Genomic DNA, 23,533 nt, shown 5'->3' on the forward strand with positions numbered 1-23,533 from the left:
TTTGCAAGTATCTACCCTTAATTTAAGGCACGTGTCTGGAAAGTACAACCAATAAAGCTAAAAGGTTTGGTACTAATGCATCTACTAAAGTCAAACCTGGAAATCTAAACATGTTTTCCTCGTGCTCCCACTGATTCAGTAATCAGAGGGTAGGGTAAACAGTTTCTTACACAGAGGAAACATATGAATGAGGTTGAGTGGATTCCTGTGCTGAGTTTGTGCCGATGAGTTAGTCAGTGATATTGACATGAGATAGACAAAAAAATATTAAATGAATTGCGTGTACAATAAGGAGCACACGATATTTAATATGTCAAAGCTGAGAGACCTATGCAAATAACCCAACAGCACCAAGGTCCAAGATAGTTAGGTCTCATGACCTCTTCCGAAAACAGGATGCTCATCCGAACCGTTGACCGGCTCATCATTTACTAGCTGACAACAGGTCCTTGACACACTATAATGCGGAAGCAGGATAAAGTCTTATGAGAATGTCACTTTTTAGATAAAGTTTAAAATGACTTGAGAATGTTTTGAATTGGCAGATGAGTCAGTGTTTCATATCAAGGCATGTCTCGTTCTATACGTAACATTTGTAAGTTCACCCAACTTGAATCCAATTTTTTTCGTGCATATATAATTGAACTAAAGCATGTGTGAACGAAAAGAGATAGAAAGAGTCCATGATACACCGTCAAAACATAATGTTCTGCCAAGAGGCTGAATCAGATCCAAAAGAAAAAAAACACTCGAGAGTAATCTTCTACTAGACTTTACTACCCCCGATGATACAATTCAAGTTTAAAAAAAAAACCTAAGAAAGGTCAGCGAGCGCCTTATCAATACCATCTGCGTGGTTCCGAAGAGTGTTCCACTGCAATGTAAGAAAACATTATGTGTAAGAGTAAGACGTAAGGAGATAACAACAACAAAAAAAAGAAGAAGCAAAAAACTTGTGGAAAAGAGGGTGAAGGATGTTAAATACCTGATCAACGCTTAGAGAGATACCTGCAAAAATATAAACAAACTTGTAAATGTCAACAAGATTACGCAAATGTTAGCTGTTCCTAGAGACAAAGAGTATCAACACTACACTAGTACATTCCCAATCAGTAGATTGCCAGTTAAAAAAAACCCTAATAGTAAGCAGTAACTTTCACAGTCTCCACTCCAGAGTAGATGAATAAACTTAAAAACACCAAACTGAACTAAACGAACACATGTTTTGCAATGGTGTATTGTGACAACACTAGGGAACACTCAAAAGAAATAAATAAAAAAGAGTGTACCTTTCTTGCCAGGCAAAGTTTTACCGTCCTTGACATAGAACTCACGTATGTCAATCCAAATTTTACCGTTCCAGTTCCTTACAGAGACTCTCCTGTTCTTAGATATCTGAATGCAAAAGCCCCAACAAACATTCATTATAAACCCTAATTTCATCAAACCCCTAATTTGAGCAAAAACCCCCATTAAGAAAATCAGAACTTAATCGAATTAGGGAGAGAAGCGGACTAACATTGCAGACGACGATGTCGTCAGACTCTTCGGAGGATTCGGCTGGCTTTGCGACTTTCTTAGCCGGAGCGTGGGTTTCAGAATCGTCATCTGATGCTCGGACATCCTCGTCTTTTCGTTTTCCTCTCCACGACATTTTTTTTTTCTTTCAGACCAAAGTACACTCGCAAAACCAAAAATCAGACAAATCACAGATTCTTTTTACACAAGACTCTTGACGGAAAGTGAAACGTCGCGTCTCTTCTCGCGTATTTATGAAGTTGCGTTCACCGAACACGCGCTGTTGTAGTACGTGTGATACAATTATAACTATTGAACAGCTGTTAGATTCGGAACGCAATTTTAAAACGCGAGTTTGAGAAAACGCGCGGTTAAAACATAAAAGGCGGAAGCTTTTTAGGCTTTGTGGTTTATGAAAAACTGAAAAAGATTGAGACTTTGGGATTGAAATCGCGTAGTTCTCAAAAGTGGAGCAGAGATGGGGAATATGTTCGTGAAGAAACCAAAGATCACGGAGGTCGATCGAGCGATCCTCTCTCTCAAAACCCAAAGGCGCAAGCTTGGTCAATATCAGCAACAGGTTTCTTCTTTCCTTGCTCGAACTGGATCTTTTTCTTGAATCTGAGATTGAAAGGGTGACTGAGAGTTTGATTCACCAATAGATCATGGGAGGAGGTTAAAGGTTTCTCAAGTTTCTGCTAATTCTAATATACTCACTGTTGGAAGCTAGATGAACAACTAAAGGTCTTCACTTTGCTTGACTTTGGCTGGCTTGTTCAAAGACTTGATTTTTCAAATGGGTGTTGAAGTTTCCTTTAGAATGTGTCTTGGATCCAAATTTTGATAATTATGTCATGCTAATGATAATCATCGGTTGTTAATTTAGTCAGTTTGAGAAATGGAATGCGGTTTCTTGTAATCTTAGCTTCTTGATTTATTTTTCTTAAACTTCTTGTTTCTTTTAAACCCTTCGTGAAGCTTGAGAAAGTGATTGAAGCCGAAAAGCAAGCTGCGAGGGACTTAATCCGGGAGAAGAGGAAAGACAGGGCTTTGTTAGCATTGAAGAAGAAGCGGACGCAAGAAGACTTATTGAAGCAAGTGGATCAGTGGGTCATCAATGTCGAACAACAAGTAAACATATATATATATATATATATATATATATATATATATATACTTGATCCCTTTAGGTTTAGTCTGTTGAAGAAACCTAAAAACAAACATATTGGCATGACTCTCAGTTGGCAGATATTGAGCTAACAAGCAAGCAGAAGGCAGTCTTTGAGAGCCTAAAGCAAGGCAACAGTGCGATTAAAGCGATTCAGAGTGAAGTCAACCTTGATGATGTTCAAAAGCTAATGGATGACACTGCCGAGGCCAAGGCTTATCAGGATGTGAGTTACCAAATAAGCATTTTTGTATTCGCTTGCTTTGTCTAACTTGTTAAACTATTTGGGGTTTTAGGAGCTGAGTGCCATATTAGGGGAGAAACTATCAGAAGAAGATGAAGAAGAGATCTTAGCAGAATTCGACAACCTAGAAAGTCAGGTATCACTATCATAGTTTACATTCTCCTTGTTCATGTTTCTTCTAGTACCATTTTCGTTGTTATAATCTTCTTGAATGGAGTCAAATTGGTTATATATATTTGTTTGTTTTTAAGCTCAATGTTGAAGACATGCCTGAAGTGCCTACAACAGAGCCCGTGCGTGAAGAAGACGAGATATTGGATCTCCCTGATGTGCCAACAAAACAACCAATCGCTCCCAATGCTGCGGAAATCGCTTCCACAAAGAGAAAAGGTTATTTTTCTTCTTCGTATTTGTGATAGTTTGTATAAGTAACAATTGCTTCATACAATGAACGTGAAACTCAGGCATGCTTTTGTTTTGGGTGCAGTACTTGAAGAACCTTTGGAAGCTTGATTCAGAAGAGAAGAATGTGATGGAACCATATATAGCCCCACCATCCCTGGATTATTACCATTCTTTCTCTTGACACTTTTTTCTTCTGTGGGCTCAATGTGTAAAGCTTGCAAAAGAACAAGGTTCTTGGAATTTCCAGTGTGACACGAAAAAAGAAAATGTTGATCATTATGGTTTATGTATGTTTTGGTTGGTTTCTAAAAATCAAGAGTGTTGACATGAACAAGCAAACAAATTGATGGATAACAATTAACAAGGAGATATGTAAAATGGGGAAATTGTCACTATAATGACCAGTTTTGTTATCAGATTTCAATAAATTAAAAAGTACTGTGTTTTACAATTACACAAATTGAGATTAAAAAAATGGAAGAAGATTGATGATAATTGATATGTTCAAAAGAGTAATTTGTTTGGCAAAATTGACAATAATGTATTCTGTTAAACCAAACCGCAATTTAATTGACCAAAGAAAACTAATAAACCAGACCGGTAGGGAAAAGGTGTATAACTCTCGTCAGCTGTCAATCAATCTCTCTCCCGTCTCTCGATCTGGTGGGCTCTCTGAGCTTTCTTCATTTGAAAATCCTTCTTCTACCTGAAAGGTAACTTTTTGATGATTATAGAGAAATGGAATTTCATATTGGTGATCTCTCTCTGTACATCTCCTAGATGCATAGAAAGTGTTTGTGAAAATGCCTTAGAGATTGTTGATTCAGTTTGTAGCTAAGGAATATGCTTAGCCTTTTATATTTTCCTTAATTCGATATAACTCTTCTACATGATGTAAGCTCATCTTTCTTACTTTGTAGATTTCCTTTTTTTTCTCTTTAGATTTTGTCAGCAGCTGGTTTGTGATCTGAGATGGCGACAGAGCAGAGCGGATTAGAAGTCCAGGAGAGCCAGCCAAACCAAGTGGCTCCTGGCTTTGTAGGAGCGATTGAAGAACAATACAAGAAACTCAGAGATCACGCCGAGGCTTATCCATACGTTTGGGGTTCTTATACTGTTGTCTACGGCGGTCTTTTCCTTTGGACTGCTTATAGATGGAGGAAGCTTAGGAGAACCGAGGATCGAGTTCGTGGTCTTCAGACTAAACTTAGGAAACTCGTCCAAGACGAACAAGCAGCAGCAGTAACATCTTCTAAATCTGCTCAATCACTGGACAAGTCTTCTTCAGTTTCTGACAAGACATCATCAGTGCCTTGATTAGTTACTAGTTTAGAATCAAAACACATTGTCTCTGTTAAGATTTGTGACTAGATCTGTTTTGTTACATTGCTTTTTGTTACTTACCCGCATAGGCTTTTTATAAAAGCTCAAATTCAAGTACAACCAATTCAATATTCATAAGGTTTTAACTCTGCTTTCTTTAAACTTTTATTTATTTACTGGAATATATCATTCTTAGACGGTTACATATACATATTCATGTGTTTGAGTGTAAAAGACAAGACAACGCTTGTTGTTGTTCTAACAGACAGAGTTTCTGGTGCAGTGTAGCGCTCCAGCTGAAGAAGTGAGTTCTTTAACTGTCTTAGCGTCCGCTACTATGAACCTTTGAGATGGGCCGTAATTGGGCCGGGCTTTTCCAATACCTTTCTGTAAGCCGAAACAAGCTCCGTTCTCCATATAATCATTCACCGAGTAGAACTTCCATTGCATTTTATCACCTTGACTATGTTTCTTCCAAGTTATCTACACAATACTCAAACGTTAGATGAGAAGAAAATGCGTTTGTGTTTAACGTTTCGCGATTGCGGTTTGATAGTACGTACCTCTTTGCGTCCGGATTCTGGTGCGACGAAGTAGTTTGATTCGCTCTTCACGCGAGGGCTCATGCTTCCTCCAATAGCGTATTGTGTCCATCCTTGGTAATAGTTATTCGCCACATGAGCATATCCATGTCTCACTCTGCATATCGATATAACAAATTAAATTAAATAAAAGCGTTTAGTTTTCATGCAAATGGTTACAAACAAATTTATAAAAGACGATTTTTATATATGTACCGTGGCATTCTCTGGTTGCAGTTAGGACCAAAGTGGTTAAACACAACAGTGACTCTCATGTCTTTGTCTCTCACATACCCATCATCATGTCCAAGAAGCATGACCTTGTCCTGATTCCTAAACCAATTGTTCGACACTGTGACGTCAGTACTCCCTCTCGTGACGTCTAATAGCCCGTCTTCGCAGTCATATAACGTGTTGTGGTCGATCCACACTTTCTTAGCCGTGACTAGCCTGATTGCATCTCCGTCCACTTGTCCAAGTTCCATGATCTTTGAGTCTGGTCCCATCACCGAGCTCGGTGGGTGAGCTTTACAGTCGTGGATTTTGAGTCCATGGATGATCACATCGGTGGCTTTGTAGACTATGAGACATGCAGGACCGGAGATGTGAACGCTGACACCGCGACCATCGAGTGTGGTGAAGCTGCTGATTAGCAGCGGTTTGTGGAGGTTGATCTTCATGTTTCTTTTGAACGTGATCCATTTTTTGCCTTTGATGAGAGTTGCTGCATATCTTAGGGTTCCTGGTTTGGGGTTTAGAGGATCATCAGAAGGGTCGGTTACTTTGTATTGTGTTACTCCCTTACCGATGTTTCCCGTCATTTTTCCAGCGAATCCGACCGAACACCGTGCCAGCTGATTACGGACTTTACGCCAATGTGGGTTTGGTCTCCAACATTTGTCCATTACATTCAGTTCCGTGGCTACCAAGACATTTGCCACGAACAAAATGGTCAAGATTGGAATCAGCGCAATGGTCAAGAACCTAACCATGGTTCTTAATTTGAAATGTGAATCAAGATCGAAAAGGAAGGTTGAGGTTTATATGATTACAAGCTATGTTGTTTGTGAAGAATGAGGTCTACACATGGAGTGTATATATATGAGGGATCGAGTTTGTTTCTTTGTTAACCAAAAGAAAAGGTTAGTTTTTTATTTCTATTTAGTGTGAGTTCATGAAGAAGTAGAGTTGTAAGTTGTAACAACTTGAAGCAACCTTCTAAAAGTAAAAAGAAAATAGTATAACCGTTTTATTATTGGTTAACAACTAGTTTTTTTTTTAACTTGGCTTGCTATATTTAGTACTTTAATGCTAATTACTGATGATTTGAATTCGATCAAGAAATATATGAAACATCTCTTGAGAACTATTTGCTTTTAACAGAATGTTGAAACTCCCATCTTATATTCACAACATGAATCTCATCAATTTTCATTAAACAAGTAATCCTCGCCAAGGAAAACATAAGAAGGGGATAAACAAAGAAACACTGAGAATAGATCTCACCGTTTCTACATGTCAAAGATGAACGAGAGAGTGAGAGAGCTAGGCCAAGCCAGCCAAGCCAAGACGGTCAGCAACGTTGTACATAACCAACTTATCCCAAACAGGTCCAAAAAGCTCTTCCCCCCCTATGGAGAATGTCAAAGCCCACGCTGAAAGAAGAGCTGTGAAGACACTGAACCCAATTGCTGACCTAACAACATCTACAAAACATCACAAGAAGAGTTGTAAGGTACATACAAAAGTCTGAATCCTCTTAAATCATATCCAAAACCAGTGACAGAACATTTAAACATAGAACACATTAGCCACTGGTCATTGGATCATCAATAACGCCACAATGTATCTGTAATAATCTGAAAACTTACAGTTTCGGATCTGAGGGAAAGCCCGAGAGTGACGGAGAACAGGCCAGAAGTAGAAGCAATTGACAGCCCAGAGCCACGGCAAGAGAGCGAATCCGAACTTGTAGAATCGACGAGCGTAGTCCACCGATGCTTCCTCCGTTAGCCCCAACGGACCGTCGATCGTTGGCCATACCTGCCCTGATGATATCATAGAGTTATGAGCTGGATTCAGATTTGATCTCTGATCGCGGTTAGGGCTCAGATTGGATTCGTCGCTCCGTGAAGCCTCCATCTTCTTCAGCCACTACCGAAAATTGAAGAGAGAAAAAAAAACATTTCGTTCCTACTTGAGCACACCGAGACGCAGCGACGTCGTTTTGAAATAAAACTCTTGGTTTTACAAATTCTTCAATTTTTTTCCAAAGTCTTATTTATTTTGCGTATTGTATATGAATTTGCATAACGAATTGATGAACTTCTGAGACTCTCAAGCTAATGAATACTCAACAAGTAGTTGTGGACTTTAAGCTGTTAGTGGTTTCCACTGACTGACTTAGGAACAGATTTAAGTTCATATCTTCTCTGGTGCTATCGGTAACAGTCCTAGTTCCAATGTTACAACTTATAATGCCTAAATGAGACGGTGTGGCTAGCCGTGATACATCATCTGATTGATACCAAACAGCCTCGCGGCTACGTTACCCGCGGGGCAAGGCCCGTTTGACCCGGAACAATTTGAAAAATCGATTTGGGTGCGGGTTATGAGTATTTTATGCGGGGTGGGTTGGTAGATTTTGCAACCCGCAGGCGGGTTTGACCCGCAACCCAGCCCTACTCGCGGCTACACAAATCAGATAGAAAAATGGGTCTACTTTATAGAGTTCAGTACACAGTATGATCAAACTTCAAGCTACTATTTAAGCTCCAATCTCTAAACTTTATCTTCTCCATTGTGGGATCAACAGACTAGAGATGTCTTCAACTTCTTCAGTAAACTCGAGCGATTCGCCATAATACTCATGAGCATCTTGCCTAACTATACCCGATAACCCCATTTCCCCATTGGATTCAAGACCTTGCACAAGGATTCTAAAGGAAGTCCTATCAGGCTCATATCCTATCGACTGCATAAAAGCATAACAGTCCATGACAAGTTCAAACAGCTTATGATTCAGAAGAATCACCAAGAGCGTGTTGAAGCTCTCTGTGTCAGCCACTAATCCCTTCTCTGATTTCATAGCTGCGTAAAGGTAGTTGAGCTCCTCTATCAAACTGTTATCCGCCATTACAGCGATCATATCTGCGTATAGTCTCACCTGAGGCTTGTACCAATACTCCTTTCGAATCTCTTCGAAAACCTGAAAACGAATTTTGAGATCGAACACAGCGGAAACGTGATGGAGAGAGTGAGAGAGATGATGAAACCTTGAGAGATAGAGAGCACTCGTTCTGGCGTAATAGCTCTCGAAGAACGGCGACCATATCGAATTTCAAGAGCCGGCGGATTTTCGAATCGATTACGCGATCGAGCATCGATGAGGAGGAAGACGGAGACGTTGAAGGAGGAGGAGGATTGGCTCGCTTTAGAGCTTGGACGGCTTGAATCGCTTCGATACTGAGCATGCGACCTCTCTGCAGTGGCTTCCTGTTCTTGCTGCGGTCTCTCATCTTTATCACCATAGCTCGCCGGAGAACCGGAGAGCGGCCGGAGACACCACGGCGTGGCGTGAACCCGAGACGGAGAATCTCTCCGCGTAATCCAATCCCTTCCATATTCGCCGTTAGACACACTCTCTCCCTCTCTCTCTCTGGTGCAGTAGAAAAGGACGACGAGGGAAAATTCGAGAAATTACTCAAATACCCTCTGGCTTATCTTGGTTCCATTTCATGAACATGATTTGAAGAAGGTGGAACTAAACCGGTTTCCTAATGTCTCAGATTAAACCGGTTTGTTATTCAACTTGCGTTGTTTAAGAGTCCAATGTTGCACTTTATAAATAAACCAAGTCATAACACTTTTCATCATCATTTTCATAACACACGATAGCTGCAACTTTTATGGTCTGACCTCTGCTTCTTCTATACAAGACTCATTCACTGTGATTGGTCATTCTGATCTTCTGCAACTAGATGTTTGGAATCAGCGTCTTCATCTTCTGCTCGTTTGGAACTAGAATTGTCATCCTCTATCTCTGCACTAAGCTTCTTCAGATCAATGTCTTCAGTATCTGTTTCTTCTACAACTTTGGGATCAAGTTCTTCACCCCTTTCTTGCACAACATCTTCACTATAATCTTCTTGTTTAACATCTGAAAGTTTATGAACATTGTCGCCTTCGCCTTGTAAAGCTCGCATCAAATCATCAACGCTCCTGTCAGTTTCGGTTTTCGTTTGAACATCTGAAGACACTGTTGTCTGATCCTCAGTTTCAGTTTCAGTAGACGGTTGCAAAGGTGAGCTTGAAGAAGCCAAAGATGTTGTTGCCTCACCCAAGCCTTTTGAGAGGCAGACATATTTGAAAACTAACTGTTTATAATCATTTAGCAGCCCTTCAACATCTCCCACCCTCAAATCACCAGCACTGGCAAACACGTAAGGATACTCTTTCAAGATCTTGCTCGCCTCGCTGCTACCGTTCAAAAGCGTGGCAGCACCTTTATTTTCCAAATCCGAAATGGATTCAGCTTTCTTTATCGGTAGTTCACTTCTCTGATTCAGTGTTTCGTTGGTTCCAGAAAGACTATCAGACGACTGTGATTGCAGAAGCGTGGTTTCCCTCTTGGGATTATGAGCAGTGGGTGCAGCGCCGTGATCAGTTTGATAAGACTGGATTCCAAGACCAGAGAGACGTGCCCGTGCAGATTCCATTTTGTTTTCAAAGTCAGCTTCATCCATAGAAAGGGACTTTGCATCAATATTTGAGATGAAAGACTCTGCAGAGAGCAGGTTCGTGAAGAAGTAGGAAGCTTCCCCAACCAGTTTAGATTGACGTCTATATCTTTGTATATATAACAAGTTTGAGTGAAACTGTGGAGGGTTAGCCTGAGAAAAAACAAAGTACATAATGATCATTAGTAAATGTAGTTGCATAGTTCAGACATAACAGTATTAAATATAAGTATATGACATCAGAAACCAGCATGCATATTCAATCCCTTCACAATACCTTTATGGTAACATAAATGAGAACAGGAAGAAACTCGTCGGCTCCAGGTGCATTCTCCTTAGAAGCAATAGAAGCATTTAGCAGTAAGTTATTGATCACTTTGCAGCAGCTAAGGATACACATCAGCTTATCACGAGGAGCTTTGTACATATTCATCTTCTGGAGCTCTTTTTGAGCTAGCTGCCAAAAAAAAGACGAGGAAATGTCACAAACAAGAATCATCATGGTAACGCTAACATGAGCTAGATGAAACTAGATCAGCTTACCAGCCATGATGTTTCGTTTTGGAAAGTAGGTTGTATATCCAAGCTTTCAGGAGAAATAAACTGCTGAACTAACGACATCTTCTGAAAGAGTTTCTCATCAGAGATTACATCCTCTGTGTTCGATGCAAAAACCCGCGTAAATAGCTTTGTCATGACATACTTCTCTAGTCCCTAAGTATATACACAAAAAAGGAGCAATGATTAAACGGAATGAAAGATAAAGAGGAAGAGAACGAAACTGAGGTAACTCACATCTGCAGCACTGTCTAACTCCTCCTCAGAAGAACCGGACCAAAGTGGATGAGCTCTGAAAGCAGCCTCCATCTTGGTAAAAAACTCTTGAACAGCCTCGCTGTCTTTCTCCGGGTCTGGCGCATGGTTCGAGAATGAGACAATGAAACTGCAAATATAAGAACTTGCATAACTTTAAAAGACGACAAAACAGAACAAACAATGGTAGACTATGCAAGTTCAGATCTAAGCTTTAGATATTGCTATCACAGCATCCAACTAACAAGATCATGACATGTTCTCATATCCAATTTATCTATTCAATCCTAAATGTAGGAGGGAACTCTCGGATCACTAAGAATCTTGCTCATAAGTCTCATCGAGAGAGAAAGAACCTTTTAATGGATTTGACGAAATCTCCGGCGGAGGGTTTACGCATCCGCTCGAGAAAATCGTGCAGCCCGGGGAATACGTCTATGTTCTCCATCACCGATCACCACCGGATCCCGTCGTAAGATCGATGTCAATCAAACTTAAATCTCCGAGCGGTGAAGTAGCTTGGTCGGAGGAAATTGACCAATGATGAGTACTGTGGAGTAGAAAAGGAAGGAATCTATAAATATTGGGCCTCCATTGTGGGTAAAATAAAGCCCATTAAAGCCCAAAGCGCATTTGAGTAATTTAGAAAAAGCGAAAAATGGCCATAGAATGCGAAACTCATTGAGATAAATGAGGACAGATTGAGTTGGGTCTTCATCATAAACTTAAGCTCGTTTTTTCTTTTTTGAACAAAACTTGTTTATGAAACAGAAACAAAACAAAAAACTTTAAATCCAATGTAATAAGAGAATGCTGAGAAAGGGAGATTTGCGACATAAAAGAGTTTCAGAAATGTAAATATACAATGTCGCTCATTATCTCATGGTTTTAATGGTCTGTCTTGAACATGGAGAGGACAGAACTGGGCAGAGGAGATGATTCTTGGTTGGAACCAAAGCTCTATCATCTCTGGTCCGTATTGTCCCATGGACGCAGAAAAGAATAAGGATCATCATTAGCAGCAGCAGCGGAGAAATCAAAGTGGCCTTGATGATTCAGAAAAGGCTCACTGACATTCCCGTTTTGAGGCGGTGCGAGTGGAGCTGTCAGGTAAGAGTCGCTGACATTCCCTACTTGAGGTGGCGCTAGTGGAGCTGTCAGGTAAGAGTCGCTGACACTCCCTACTTGAGGTGGTGCGAGTGGAGCTGTCAGGTAAGAGTCGCTGACATTCCAAACATGCGGTGGTGCTAAGGGAGCTGTGAGATCCTGGAGCTCCAAGTATAGCTCCGAGTTTTCAATCAGGTCGTAAGAGGGTGTCCTTGGCATGATGTTGTTGTTATGCATATTGCTAAAGTCGGGTAGGTCGTCGAATATCACTTCCTCTCCAAAGGAAATTGGAGCTGAGACATTGGGAACATGTCTTGCCTGTATAAGATGATACATATTTGATTCAGAGGAATACATTTTATGATAATAAGACAGCAAAGAAGCTTCATGTGATGTTTACCAATTACCAATGCCATTAAAGTTCAAAACACTTAACAGTTTCAAAGTTGCTTCACTATCCTAACACAATCATAACAGTAAGCCAAAAAAAAAGAACCTACCTCGTTGGTGTTGGGCTCAGAGAGAGGCAAGAACTCATCCTCATCAACAAATAGATCCAACATTGCATACAAGTCATCATCGTCGTTAGGCGCCTGAAGGGTTTGCGCCAAAGAGGTGCTGCTACTAGGATCAAGAAGTGGTGCAGGCACAGGAGCATTAGCTGCATCAGTCAAATGTGCAGTCATGCTGGCAGTAGCTGTAGCTGGTGGGAAATCAGAGACGCATGATTCAGATATCATGCCACCAAAACAATCCTTATTAGGGGGGAGTGAGGGTGCCATAGACAGACTGGTTTCTGCGTTAGGCCCATGAAGAAAGATTGAGGCATTGCTGGTAGAAGGAACATCAACACCAGTACGATGTTCCTCATCACTCCAGTCCTCTTCCTTGAAAGGAGCTCCATATTGAGCTCCATTTCTAGGTCCCGGCCCATCTTTCTTGAACAGAACACACAGGACATAAGTATCCTGCATCCCAAAAGCATAATCAATCAGCAAAGAAAGAGTGATATAAGCTTAACTTATATATTTGCCGTTTTAAGTTACCTGAGGAATATTCTTCTGTGTCAGCACGTTGTCCTCGAGCCTGTACTCATGCATAACCCAATCAGTCCGCTCCCCACGAGGCGACTTACCAACGTGGTAAACCAAAGTCTTAATCTTTCCGACAGATTCACCATTGCAGAGAACGGCTCTCTCCTTCCCTGTGGTTTTCCAGTAACCACACTCAGTTGCACGGTTAGCTCTAACACCGGTTGCATATTTCTTCTCCCTTGGGCAGAAGAAGTGCCACTTAAGATCACCACTCTTTATATAGGACTTATCTGTAAAGACAAAGACTCCTAAGTTAAAAGAAAACAGACAAGCATCCAAAAAAAAGTATGAGAATGTTCTTAAAGATGAGTACCAGGCAAGTCAGAGGGTTCGAACTTGTAAATGTCAAGTTCAGCAATAGCATCAACGAGGAGCTTTTTACCCAACACTTTCCTCTTCAGGTAATATCTCACGAGTTCAACATCAGTAGGATGAAACCGAAACCCAGGAGCCAGCTCAGTTTTCCCCATTGGCTGATCCAAAGGGGAAAACTTGCACTCGGCTAAGAAAACTCCTCACAAGCAGCAAGGTAGGAGTTTTGCGCAGCAAAAAACAAAAGTTCACAGTAACAGGAGCAGTAAAAGAGAATACTTTGTAATCAAATCAAGCAGAAGATTGCAGAGAAGCTAGGAAGAGAAGAGAAGAGGAGAGAGAGAGAGAACAGAGCACGCAAGCTAAGTCCAGTGCCTGAACAAGATAATCTGGAAGCACCACAACCTGCCCCTGCTCATATAACCACAGTCACACCAAAGAAAAGATGGGTTCTTCTTGCAGAGATCAACAGACATCTGGTGTGCTACGTAAGCCTATTAACAAACAACAACAAAAAAAGACTTGAACTACGGAACCAGCTAGATACAATAATAACACAGACATATCATCAAACCCAGAAAAGAATACAACCCTAATAACGAATTGCCTTCAGATCAGATCCATAAATCAAAATCAAAACCGAGGATTACACAACCAGCTAGATACGAGAATAAACCAGCAGATATCGATAGACAAATCATCAATTATGATAGATTATCAGAAAACAACTAAAACCCTAAAAGGAATAGACTTTAGATCAGATACAGAGTATCAACAAAAATTGACGACAAACTCGGGAGAAGTCAAAGTCAACATGGCGGAGTAGAATCAGAAACATGGATTATTGATTTCGTACCCGGAGAGAGAGGAATATTCGACGGTGGAGAGGACGATCAGCGCAAGGGGGGGAGGGAGGCGGAGGCGAGGGTGCGAGGTAGAGATTAGAGAGAGTGGCGTGAAAGAAAAGACAGAACTGAAGCCAAGGGTTCCTTTTATATATGACGGAGCTAAACACACACCCACCCTACGCGTTTTACTATGAGAGTGGTGGGCCCATTTCCAATAAAAAGGCCGTCACTTTAATGTTTTTTTCTTATTGGTGGTAACAATATTTAACCAATGTAATTATTAGAGGTTGAATTATACATTTGCTATTCTTTTGTAAACCTTAAATAGTTATGAAAAATATGTATCTATCGTTTTCGAACCTTAGATTTTGTAACAAGGAGATAAATACATCATAAATGTCATCATTAAGACCAAATCCAAAAAAGAAGAAGAAGTTTAAATGTGTATGAACAAAAGAGGTAAAAAAAAAAGAGAGGATGAAACATACTATAGACATTAATATACCTTTTGTAGTTCCTGAAAGGTTTGAGAAGGTGAAGAAAGACACCTTTGGCTTTATTGTTTTAGATAACAAAGGATATATAATTGGAGCCATTTTTAGTTAAGGCTTTATTGTTTTAGGTAACAAAGGACATATAATTGGAGCCTTTTTAATAAAATACATATGTTTAAAATTAAGTCATTTAGCATTTACTCTTTAAATTGACAAATGTTGATCTATCTGGCCATCCATAGACAAAATCAGGCTATATATAAAAGCTATAAGTGGACTAGAGAACGTATAACAGTGTTTATAACAGTGTTAGTTATCTAAGTATGATTTCAAACGTATATACAAAGGCTAACATCTCGCATTTTTAAGTGTTGTTGACAGTGTTATTTTAATCCCAATTTACATTATTTTTGCTAAACGTGTGTTGGAAAGTCCACATAATCTTTTGTATCTTTCGTAGCAATTTCTGTTGGTTTACCTTCATTGATCGCCTCTCGTTGAGTATTCACAATCACACAAGGAAATTTAGAGTTTTATATAGCACAAAGACTTGGTCAGAACTCAGAAACTTAGCTGGAAAGAAAATGAATAAAATGATTGAATAGATTGACGAAATCGATAAATAATAGTATTGTAATTGAAAGACTTGTATGGTGAATAAGGAATAGTTTTGTTCATATTATTAATTTTGCCACAGTAGCGAACTCTAATCTTTCTTCTTCAGAACTTTATAATTCATATAATGATATTATTAGCTAACAAGAAGGCAGATCAGGAGGAGGTTTGAGCATTCGAGATGATTTGGTCGGTCCATCTTTCACTATGAATACTGCGTTCATTCCCCATGTGGCATGTCTCTCTATATGGCAATGCAACAACCATACCCCTGTATATAATAAAACCAACATCATGAAAATCCAAAAAATCTCAAATCAGATTGTTAGATCTTTCTTTCAGTGTGACGCACATTTATTTTTATGGTTCATATTAATCATTTTTATTTCCAATTGACCTTTTACTTGAATGATTTTTTCAAGTAATATAAAATTAGGTGATTGACCTATGTTTATACACCGGTAAGAATAACTAAATTTTGTGTTTTATTTTTATTTTTTTATAAATTCTAAATTACTTAAAATTTTAAATGCATGAAAAGCAAATAATAAGTACATGAATGCATTAAAAAGTATATGAGTCATATGGGGTTCTAACAATATATGGGCTTTTATTTGGGCCCTATGCCATATAGTCTAATGCAAAACTTTAGCCCAGAAACGTGTTTTTTTAACATGCAACGTAGAGAAATGGAAGTGTATCAATATGCACTGACCTGGATTATTAGCTACGAATCTGACGGCGGTCCAGCCATTACTAGGAACTCCAACGGTGGTCTCCTCCGGTGGATCAACTAGGTTATACTTCAACGGATCTTTCCGGCGATCGAAATTCCCAAAACCCGATCCCACCACAAAGAAGCTATAACCATGGAGATGGATCGGGTGATTATCCGAAGCCAACACGTTCGTCCCCTGCAACACCAGCTCGACGCTCGAATTGAAATCAAGAACCACCACTTTCGTTCCAAACCTCGTCGGAAACGGAAGATTCTCTCCGGTGTAATTGAACTCCGTCGGCGGTTTTCTCGGGAAATCCGCCTGGAAAACGCCTCCGATGCGGCGGTAATAAGCTCGGAGAATGTCGACCGTCGGGTTCACGAAGCTGACGTTGTTAACGCTCGACGAGAATCGCTTGCCGAAGGGGCCGTTACATGGTTTATCGTCGGAGCAGTTCATCAAGTTCACGGAGATCGCGTAGAGAAGACGAGTGTCGATTTTAACCGGGACGTTAACCGGACGGTTACTGGTTCTGGTTCGATAGCTTCTAAATTGGTTAGTGAACCGGGTGGTTGCCTCGGTATGATTATAAGGAGGCAAATAGGGTAAAACCAAAACCGGAGTTTTCCGGTTTAATTCATCGGTTACGGAATGACCTTTGTATTTTAAGATGGCAGTGGTGGTGGTTTTGTCAAAACCGGCACCAAAGGCGGAGGAGTAAGCTCGAGCCGCCATAAAGTAACGGCCTGAACGCTGATTCGCGTGGAGGAGGACGTCCATGGATTGGCCAGGAGTGATCATTAGGTAACTTGTATTGAAATGCTTTAAGTAAAGACCGTCTTTAGCCACAACGGTTAAGGTGTGGTTTGCTATTGCAAAGAAGAGCTCTTCGTCCATCACTGCATTGATAATCCGGAGAAGGTATCGTCGATGGCGCACCACCTTCATTTTAAATGTGTCTGCTTACAGATGGCAAAGAAAAATAATAATGTTAGTGCCATTTAGATTTTGATAAAAGATTATGAGCATGTGTTGAATTTGGAAGACTTACCCGGTTTAGAGCAGGGGTAGAGATAACCGGGTTGTCCGTTTATGGTATATGCATCTGAGATAGCCGGTTCACCTCCGGTTTTATTAGCGTTTCCTGCAATATCCATTATGTTTTTCTTCTTCCACCATTCACCTATCATTTGCATCACAAAATGTTTCACTATCATAAATTCTAACAGTATTAAAATCTTGATTTCTTGAGTAAGAATGTACCTAAAATGAGAGGAATGTCGCGGTGAGGTTTGGGAAAAGGATAAGATGAGCCGCGCTTGGGATAGACAATAAACGCTCCATGGACTGTGGCACGTGCCCATTGACTATGTGCGTGCCACCAAATCGTTCCTTCTTCAACCGTAAGATCAATTCTATAAACATAACGCTCGCCTGGTCTAATCGGACATTGAGTCACGTATTCAGGTCCGTCCGACCACGGATTCCTTACTTGTCTCGCTCCATGCCTAGTATATTAAACATGACTCTCCACGTTTTATAAACATATAGTCAATGCGAAATCAAAAAGAGATGTGTTGTAATGTTTACCAGTGGAGGGTCATATTGTAGTTTGCGTTGTTGATGACATTGACGATGAGTTTATCTCCACGGTGGGCTTTTAACATCGGTCCGGGGAATTCTCCGTTCACTGTCAATATATTTTTGGTGTCACAGAGTCGGGTGAACGTTTTTGACTTTATCTGCGTAGATAGATTTCATATATTCATATCTCTTTGTTGATAACATAACCTTTTTGTCACTATTCATTACGTAAAAATGATATCTGTTTTACAATACCGTGAAAGTGTGACGATGAATCTTGGCTTGTGCGATTTGGCTTGTAAGAAACACAAAGAGGGAGAAGACTATAGTCATTGTGTTGACCATTGTGTTTGAAATCTTGAGCTTGAAGACCATGCTTGTTCTTCTAAACCGATTTATGATCTCAGATAGAATGCTTTGGGTATCTGTTTAGTGCTACTTTTATTTATTTTTGTTCCATATTTTCTTCTTTCTTTTTTTACAAAAAAAAAATATATATTTTCTTCTTCGTTTGATATGTTGACTCTTAATATTCATGAGTTCCTTCTCTTAGACATTTATGGGAGACAGTCAAATATTATTTCCATTGTTCAGAAAAGTTATTAATATAAAATAATGCGTGTATGTACTTATATTTCTTTCTAAATTTTGGTGTATTGACTAATTATATTATGGACAATTATCTCAAAAGATCATAAATAGATTTTTTAACTAAAAAATGCACAAGGATGAAAGTGATCAAAACAAAATTCAATAAAGAGTTAAAAGACCTTTATACCTTTATTTTATTGATGTATAAGTATAAATGATTATTTAAATAAATGATAAAAAATATGAAAAAAATTATTTTAAATTTTTATTGCATTCAAAATCTTTTATATTCATAGGGTTATCTAATATAGAATTAGAATTCAGATTTGAGGGGTGGAGTTTAGGATTTATAAAAAATAAATAGATAAATAATTTAAATTTAAAAATAATCTCTTAAAAATAGGTTCAAAAAGAATTTTTGGATTCAAAATAATTTTTTGAAAGATATTATAAAAGATTTTGAATTCAATAAAAAATTAGTACCACGCAGGAGCACTCGATGTCTAATAACGATTTCCGTTGACATATAGAGAGGAAACGGATGGAAAGATGAGGAGAAGAGGTATTGCGACGGAAAAGATAGCCATTGTTCGATTCTCTTGAATGGAAGAAGAGAAGAAACTGAGAAATGTGTAAGAAAATGAGAAAGAGCTGTTGATATTGTATAGTTCTGTGTTTTAGTTACCGTAAAAACCGTGTAGTTTTACATACGCTTTCAATCTTGTATGTTTTGTTTTCAATCAAAGTAGCATAATAATTAAAATCCCAAAAGTAACAAAACAAAAGGTTTATCAATTAGCATGGTTGTGATTGAAAGTAACAAAAAAAATTATTTTTATTTTCTTTATCAATGTCAAAACTTTTGAGTTCTTTCCAATAAGAAAGAACGAAACAAAATTTGATGCAATAAAACAGTTAAAAAGAATATCACATGTTGTCGATATCTTTTAAGATAGAATCAATATCAGGAGTCAAAACTGCATGCTTGTACACATCTCCAACCAGACAACAGTTCTTCTCATCTGTGTTAACCGCCATCACATCTTGTGCAAACTCGCTCTTCAACCCTGGGCTAACCTACACACCCGAACCAAAATTAGAATTAGACTCTCATGCACTACTGCTAGAATGGTTATACTTTTTTCTAAATCCGGACAACTGAAACAGGGTCCAAACTAAACAGAACAGGAAAACAAGAAAACAGTTCTTAACATAAACCTGAACCTAGCCTCGGAGGCAAAACCACTAATAGTAACAGACACTGGCCTAATGTTTTTCTCGGGGTCTATGCTAATTAGAAGGAAGAAAACCACTTACATCATAAAGCACTTCACCGAGTTTCATCTTGACGGCACCGCTTTTGTAGACTAGAAGTTTTCCCATGAAACCATTTGCCGAGGCAGCTTTTAAATCACAAGCCTTCTCAGCACCACCTCTAATATTTGGCTTGCTTCCACGGGTTTCTGTTGCTGCCGATTGATTTGCCAAAGGAACAGCCGGTAACCTCATAAAAAGCATTTTCGGTTCTTCACTATCTTCCTGCCAACAAACAAGTGATCCACACAATATGTTACTGCGGAGTTTCTAGAGTAAGTGTGTGTGACATTTGATTCTCGGATTATTTTATATTTGTAATGTTCACAAACCGTAAGAGCGAGATCAGCAGCTGTGTTGAGTGCCTCTTCATGATTTCCCACATCCTTTATAAATTCGTCCACGTCAAGAACCTCTGCAACAATGAGCAGCATCTCAAAGATAAGCAAATAATCAATCAAGAATCTGTATTCCTCAAGCAAAAATAAGTATAGATATTTACCTGGATCGCCTGCGTTGGGTCTCCTCAACGGAAGAGTGATAGGATAATAACTGTAATAATCCTGTAAGGAGAATCCAAGCATCAATCATTCATTAGCATCATCTCGGTATATCGAGTTCGAGATATCATATAACATGTCACTATTGTAGTACTGACCCATGGTTCTTGATACGATATCTCCTGTGGAACATTTGAGCCATGAGCACCAGCTGCACAACAGAAGAAATAATAGATCAACAACAATCATGCGGATTTTTAACAACCTTAAAAGAAGAGACAACATGAGTGTATACCATATCCATTAGAGAACCTATTTGACCTCGCTGAATTCACAACACCACCCATCCAAGCAACTTGAGAAGCAGCAACTGTGATGCATGCCCAAAACAAAAAACTCAAATCACTTGTTCAAACGAGTTAATACAAAAAAAAAGAGTCAAGCTTCAAGTAAAAGGTATTTACCTTTCTTCTCTCCTTTTGGCCTACGTAATGATCTTTCCTAAAGCACACATTAATCAAAATCCAACAGAACTTAAGAAAATAAACATGAAACGAGATTTAAATTAACTCAAATGTCAAAGCCTTACAGTGACTCTGCGTAGCAACTCCGCAGCTTGTGCACTATTATTATCATCCTCAACCACTTCACTGCACAAAAATTTCGAAAACTCATAAGCCAAATCGACCTTAAAGAACACGCTTTTCTTAATCAGGTCAGTGATTAAAGAAGATGATTACGGTTTAACTTCCGGTTTTGGCACACGCTTCGGCGGAGCTTTTGGCGCGAACTTCATCTGAAGAAGAAAAAATCAAAAAACGAATCTTTTTAGCTGAGCACAAAAGATGATGTCGAAGGTGAAAGATGATATTCGAACGACGAACCTTCCGCACTGGTGGTTTCTGCTCCATTGTTAATTGAGTTTTAAAACCTTTGAGCACAGAAGAAGATTGACTTAATAGTATATAAACGAGAGAAAGGTGTTGAAATCATCGTTTAGAACCTGACCTGCGATTCGAAGACTGGTTGATCGGTGATCGTGAGCTCAATGACGGCGAACGAATTAGCCTGAGAATGAAGATGATCGGCGGTGATGACAATACGTATAGAATTAGGGCCTTTTGTGGGCTAAACGGCGACGTTTTAAAACTTAACCGGGTTGGTTTGGGTTTGCTAAACCCGCCTAATTTGAATTATTAAATGGGCTTGGCCCATTAGACTGGCCTTTCGGTATGTCCTAAACTACGACGTTTTCACCTTAAACCGGGTTGGTTTGCCGCCTTTATTGGGAGTTTAGATTATAAATGGGCCAGGCCTATTTGACAGGCCCTTTTAATTTTTTATCTCGGCGAGAGGTTATAGTTTCGCGTCTTCGATACTACTCTTCCTTTTTTTTTTCCGTCGACACATCTTTTCACCGGCTGGGAAACTACAAATCGTCGTCGTTCTTCTCGTCTGTGAACGCTACCACAATGGCAGAGAGTTCGTCGAGGAAGAACCTCAAACGTTCCTTCTTAGAAGATGAAGATTCCGATAAGCAACCCCCGTAAGTTTACTAACCTTTCCCAAACCCTAATTTTCATCATTCGTCGTTTTAGCTGCCTCTGATTCTCCTATCTCCTTAATCGTTAGGTTGATGCATGATCTTGAACCTGAAATTGATTGCGTAGATTAGAGAAATCGTTATGTGAAGGAATTAATCGGGGTTTCGATTGATTATCTGTCAGTTACAGTGCCTACGTTTTGTATAAAACTCGCGTGCATACGCTAAGATTTGGATTCTCTCTGGCAGAGAAAAGCGAGTACGGTTTCCCAAGGGGAAGAAACCTAAACCTGAGCAGATCGTTGAGGAAGATACCATAGCTCGCCGCCAAGCTCGTGACGCTGCTTTGGAGCGTGCACGGCTTCGCAATCTGAACACTGCTTCCCTCTTTACTGATGATGACGGTGTTGATCATGCCGAGGAGATATATGAGGTAAGGATTTAACTGTCAATAGTTTCTTTTTGGGGATTGAAGCGGATCATTCTGATGTGATGATTATCTTTGTTGTAGAATGATGGGAACCGCACGGAAGATGGGATCCAGATTGAAGCGTTTAGTCTTGATAGAGAGAAAGAGGAAGGATACTTTGATGCTGATGGGAACTATGTTGAGTATGTTAGAGAGAAGGAAGACAAGGTGCGAAGTTAAACATCTTTTAATTGTAAAGTTTAGCTCTGGGGGTGTTTTGTGGATTGTCTTACATGTTTTCTTTTCAGGATGCATGGCTTGACAGTATTGAAATGAATCCAATGTATATTGGACGATCTGCTGCTAATGATAATGAGATGGAAGTAGAAGGTGGGGACGAAAAGCCAGCGGATGAACTTTCTCGAGAAGATATTGGAGTCTTGAAGAGGCGTATTGCTAGCGTCCTTGAACCAGGAGAAACGGTGAGAATCAATTGAGTTTAGTTAGAAATATTAGATTGAGATAGCATTTGTTGATTATGCATAACTTGGATTTTTGTTATGACAGGTCCTGCGTGCTTTAAGGAGGTTGAAAGGGAACACTAATAATCGCAAAGAGAAGATGAATTCCGAGACAAAGCTCATCTTTGATCTGCTTACTGAGGATGCCAACAAGCTCATCCAGAATGGCGATTACAGTTAAGTCTCATATAAATTTTGCTATGAAAATATGATGTCTTCCTTCCATTTGCTAACGTTAGTGTCTCTTTTTTTATGTATTGAAGATGTTTATAATGAGGAGCAAGAAGTTTTCCAGCGTGAAGTAGGTTAGAACTACTACTACTTTTTAAAAATCTCATGATATTTCGTTTCTCACAACACTAGGGAGCAGTGAGCTTTGCTTGACTTGTTTTCTCCTCTATGCTGGTATTTTAGATGCATACGAGAGACTGGTTCAAGAAAGAGCAAAAGCTTGTGATATGTTTGGCGATGACGAAGAAGATACAGCTGGAGCCGCGCAACAAGGGGTCACAAATGATGGATCTGATTATGTCTATGACGAGACTTCAGGGTACAGTTTTAAACTCTCATTTCTCTTTTCTAGTTCTCCGTTGATCAGTCAGCTTTTGGGCTAAAGTGTTGTGTTTTGAAGCTCTTTTGTTTTGTCTGAATGCATTTTAAAGCTGTTACAACATACACTTGATGTTTTTCAGGTACTACTACAGCAGCAGCCTTGGTTACTACTATGATCCAAACACTGGACTTTACTGCTATGCAGCAACCGGCAAATGGTAATTTGCTTCCAACGACATTAGAGAATTTTTATCCGTGTGATTTGTCCTCTTAATGAATTTGGTTTCGTATCTGTCTTTTAGGATTCTCACTTGTGAGTATAAAACTATGCATATGCAGGTACAAGTACAACGAAGTGACGAAGGAATATGAAGAGGTGGTTGCAGAAGTTGCTCCGGTGGAAGTTTAATATCGTTAGTCTGTACTTTTGACATAAGATTTCCCCAGTTAAAATGTTTTGTTTTTAGTTTGAAAAATGAGCACATTATGACATGGTTTTGAATATATATTTCAATTTATCATTTTCGTCATTTACATAT

At 39.4% G+C, this 23,533-nt stretch overlaps 11 protein-coding genes and 1 long non-coding RNA gene across 14 annotated transcripts; 4 read left to right on the forward strand and 8 right to left on the reverse strand.

Moving 5' to 3' along the window:
• Positions 1 to 650: 650 nt before the first annotated feature.
• LOC103847194 (RNA polymerase II transcriptional coactivator KIWI) lies at positions 651 to 1,770 on the reverse strand. Of its 2 annotated transcripts, XM_009124253.3 has the most exons (4): positions 1,520 to 1,764; positions 1,290 to 1,395; positions 986 to 1,008; positions 651 to 874 (listed from the first exon to the last, which is right to left on the reverse strand). In XM_009124253.3, exons 1-4 carry the CDS (start codon positions 1,652 to 1,654, stop codon positions 815 to 817), a joined length of 324 nt encoding a protein of 107 aa, XP_009122501.1. In that variant the 5' UTR covers positions 1,655 to 1,764; the 3' UTR covers positions 651 to 814. The 2 variants fall into 2 exon arrangements, with proteins under 2 accessions (XP_009122501.1, XP_033137494.1); XM_033281603.1 differs by lacking the exon at positions 651 to 874 and having other exon boundaries at positions 893 to 1,008; positions 1,520 to 1,770.
• A 69-nt stretch (positions 1,771 to 1,839) lies between these two features.
• On the forward strand, positions 1,840 to 3,663 carry LOC103847195 (vacuolar protein sorting-associated protein 20 homolog 2). Its single transcript, XM_009124254.3, has 6 exons — positions 1,840 to 2,098; positions 2,497 to 2,649; positions 2,760 to 2,912; positions 2,983 to 3,066; positions 3,182 to 3,320; positions 3,418 to 3,663. Exons 1-6 carry the CDS (start codon positions 1,997 to 1,999, stop codon positions 3,441 to 3,443), a joined length of 657 nt encoding a protein of 218 aa, XP_009122502.1. The 5' UTR covers positions 1,840 to 1,996; the 3' UTR covers positions 3,444 to 3,663.
• Positions 3,664 to 3,923: 260 nt separating this feature from the next.
• LOC103847196 lies at positions 3,924 to 4,826 on the forward strand. The gene is made up of 2 exons (XM_009124255.3): positions 3,924 to 4,048; positions 4,278 to 4,826. Exon 2 carries the CDS (start codon positions 4,308 to 4,310, stop codon positions 4,650 to 4,652), a length of 345 nt encoding a protein of 114 aa, XP_009122503.1. The 5' UTR covers positions 3,924 to 4,048; positions 4,278 to 4,307; the 3' UTR covers positions 4,653 to 4,826.
• On the reverse strand, positions 4,796 to 6,340 carry LOC103847197 (probable pectate lyase 4). Its single transcript, XM_009124256.3, has 3 exons — positions 5,456 to 6,340; positions 5,222 to 5,357; positions 4,796 to 5,141 (listed from the first exon to the last, which is right to left on the reverse strand). The coding sequence occupies exons 1-3, from the start codon at positions 6,229 to 6,231 to the stop codon at positions 4,917 to 4,919; spliced, it is 1,137 nt and encodes a 378-aa protein (XP_009122504.1). The 5' UTR covers positions 6,232 to 6,340; the 3' UTR covers positions 4,796 to 4,916.
• A 230-nt stretch (positions 6,341 to 6,570) lies between these two features.
• LOC103847199 (probable gamma-secretase subunit PEN-2) lies at positions 6,571 to 7,453 on the reverse strand. The gene is made up of 2 exons (XM_009124257.3): positions 7,111 to 7,453; positions 6,571 to 6,945 (listed from the first exon to the last, which is right to left on the reverse strand). The coding sequence occupies exons 1-2, from the start codon at positions 7,379 to 7,381 to the stop codon at positions 6,785 to 6,787; spliced, it is 432 nt and encodes a 143-aa protein (XP_009122505.1). The 5' UTR covers positions 7,382 to 7,453; the 3' UTR covers positions 6,571 to 6,784.
• A 486-nt stretch (positions 7,454 to 7,939) lies between these two features.
• LOC108870224 (pentatricopeptide repeat-containing protein At1g62350) lies at positions 7,940 to 8,927 on the reverse strand. The gene is made up of 2 exons (XM_018655584.2): positions 8,515 to 8,927; positions 7,940 to 8,447 (listed from the first exon to the last, which is right to left on the reverse strand). The coding sequence occupies exons 1-2, from the start codon at positions 8,860 to 8,862 to the stop codon at positions 8,028 to 8,030; spliced, it is 768 nt and encodes a 255-aa protein (XP_018511100.1). The 5' UTR covers positions 8,863 to 8,927; the 3' UTR covers positions 7,940 to 8,027.
• A 131-nt stretch (positions 8,928 to 9,058) lies between these two features.
• On the reverse strand, positions 9,059 to 11,468 carry LOC103847200 (vacuolar protein sorting-associated protein 9A). Its single transcript, XM_018655583.2, has 5 exons — positions 11,148 to 11,468; positions 10,774 to 10,921; positions 10,522 to 10,692; positions 10,256 to 10,435; positions 9,059 to 10,131 (listed from the first exon to the last, which is right to left on the reverse strand). The coding sequence occupies exons 1-5, from the start codon at positions 11,237 to 11,239 to the stop codon at positions 9,184 to 9,186; spliced, it is 1,539 nt and encodes a 512-aa protein (XP_018511099.1). The 5' UTR covers positions 11,240 to 11,468; the 3' UTR covers positions 9,059 to 9,183.
• A 43-nt stretch (positions 11,469 to 11,511) lies between these two features.
• On the reverse strand, positions 11,512 to 14,379 carry LOC103847201 (NAC domain-containing protein 82). Its single transcript, XM_009124259.3, has 5 exons — positions 14,161 to 14,379; positions 13,306 to 13,798; positions 12,945 to 13,222; positions 12,399 to 12,866; positions 11,512 to 12,216 (listed from the first exon to the last, which is right to left on the reverse strand). Exons 2-5 carry the CDS (start codon positions 13,460 to 13,462, stop codon positions 11,755 to 11,757), a joined length of 1,365 nt encoding a protein of 454 aa, XP_009122507.1. The 5' UTR covers positions 13,463 to 13,798; positions 14,161 to 14,379; the 3' UTR covers positions 11,512 to 11,754.
• LOC117128887 lies at positions 11,729 to 12,400 on the forward strand. The gene is made up of 2 exons (XR_004452297.1): positions 11,729 to 11,952; positions 12,004 to 12,400. It is a non-coding gene; the product is annotated as an uncharacterized LOC117128887 (long non-coding RNA).
• An 852-nt stretch (positions 14,380 to 15,231) lies between the features above and the next one.
• LOC103847202 (laccase-14) lies at positions 15,232 to 18,856 on the reverse strand. The gene is made up of 6 exons (XM_009124262.3): positions 17,820 to 18,856; positions 17,571 to 17,722; positions 17,244 to 17,488; positions 17,032 to 17,163; positions 15,977 to 16,939; positions 15,232 to 15,532 (listed from the first exon to the last, which is right to left on the reverse strand). Exons 1-6 carry the CDS (start codon positions 17,937 to 17,939, stop codon positions 15,402 to 15,404), a joined length of 1,743 nt encoding a protein of 580 aa, XP_009122510.1. The 5' UTR covers positions 17,940 to 18,856; the 3' UTR covers positions 15,232 to 15,401.
• Positions 18,857 to 18,972: 116 nt separating this feature from the next.
• On the reverse strand, positions 18,973 to 21,083 carry LOC103847203. Of its 2 annotated transcripts, none has more exons than XM_018655621.2 (11): positions 20,978 to 21,083; positions 20,854 to 20,900; positions 20,710 to 20,765; positions 20,559 to 20,619; positions 20,434 to 20,465; positions 20,265 to 20,339; positions 20,128 to 20,180; positions 19,972 to 20,032; positions 19,802 to 19,884; positions 19,473 to 19,694; positions 18,973 to 19,232 (listed from the first exon to the last, which is right to left on the reverse strand). In XM_018655621.2, the coding sequence occupies exons 4-11, from the start codon at positions 20,603 to 20,605 to the stop codon at positions 19,083 to 19,085; spliced, it is 723 nt and encodes a 240-aa protein (XP_018511137.1). In that variant the 5' UTR covers positions 20,606 to 20,619; positions 20,710 to 20,765; positions 20,854 to 20,900; positions 20,978 to 21,083; the 3' UTR covers positions 18,973 to 19,082. The 2 variants fall into 2 exon arrangements, with proteins under 2 accessions (XP_018511137.1, XP_009122511.1); XM_009124263.3 differs by having other exon boundaries at positions 20,434 to 20,470.
• Positions 21,084 to 21,301: 218 nt separating this feature from the next.
• On the forward strand, positions 21,302 to 23,530 carry LOC103847204 (protein LIN1). The gene is made up of 9 exons (XM_009124265.3): positions 21,302 to 21,515; positions 21,762 to 21,945; positions 22,024 to 22,149; positions 22,230 to 22,403; positions 22,489 to 22,618; positions 22,706 to 22,747; positions 22,857 to 22,992; positions 23,135 to 23,212; positions 23,334 to 23,530. Exons 1-9 carry the CDS (start codon positions 21,442 to 21,444, stop codon positions 23,401 to 23,403), a joined length of 1,014 nt encoding a protein of 337 aa, XP_009122513.1. The 5' UTR covers positions 21,302 to 21,441; the 3' UTR covers positions 23,404 to 23,530.
• Positions 23,531 to 23,533: the final 3 nt, after the last annotated feature.

This window comes from Brassica rapa, chromosome A10 (genome assembly GCF_000309985.2).
Source record: "Brassica rapa cultivar Chiifu-401-42 chromosome A10, CAAS_Brap_v3.01, whole genome shotgun sequence".
In the NCBI taxonomy this organism is placed as follows: Eukaryota; Viridiplantae; Streptophyta; class Magnoliopsida; order Brassicales; family Brassicaceae; genus Brassica; species Brassica rapa.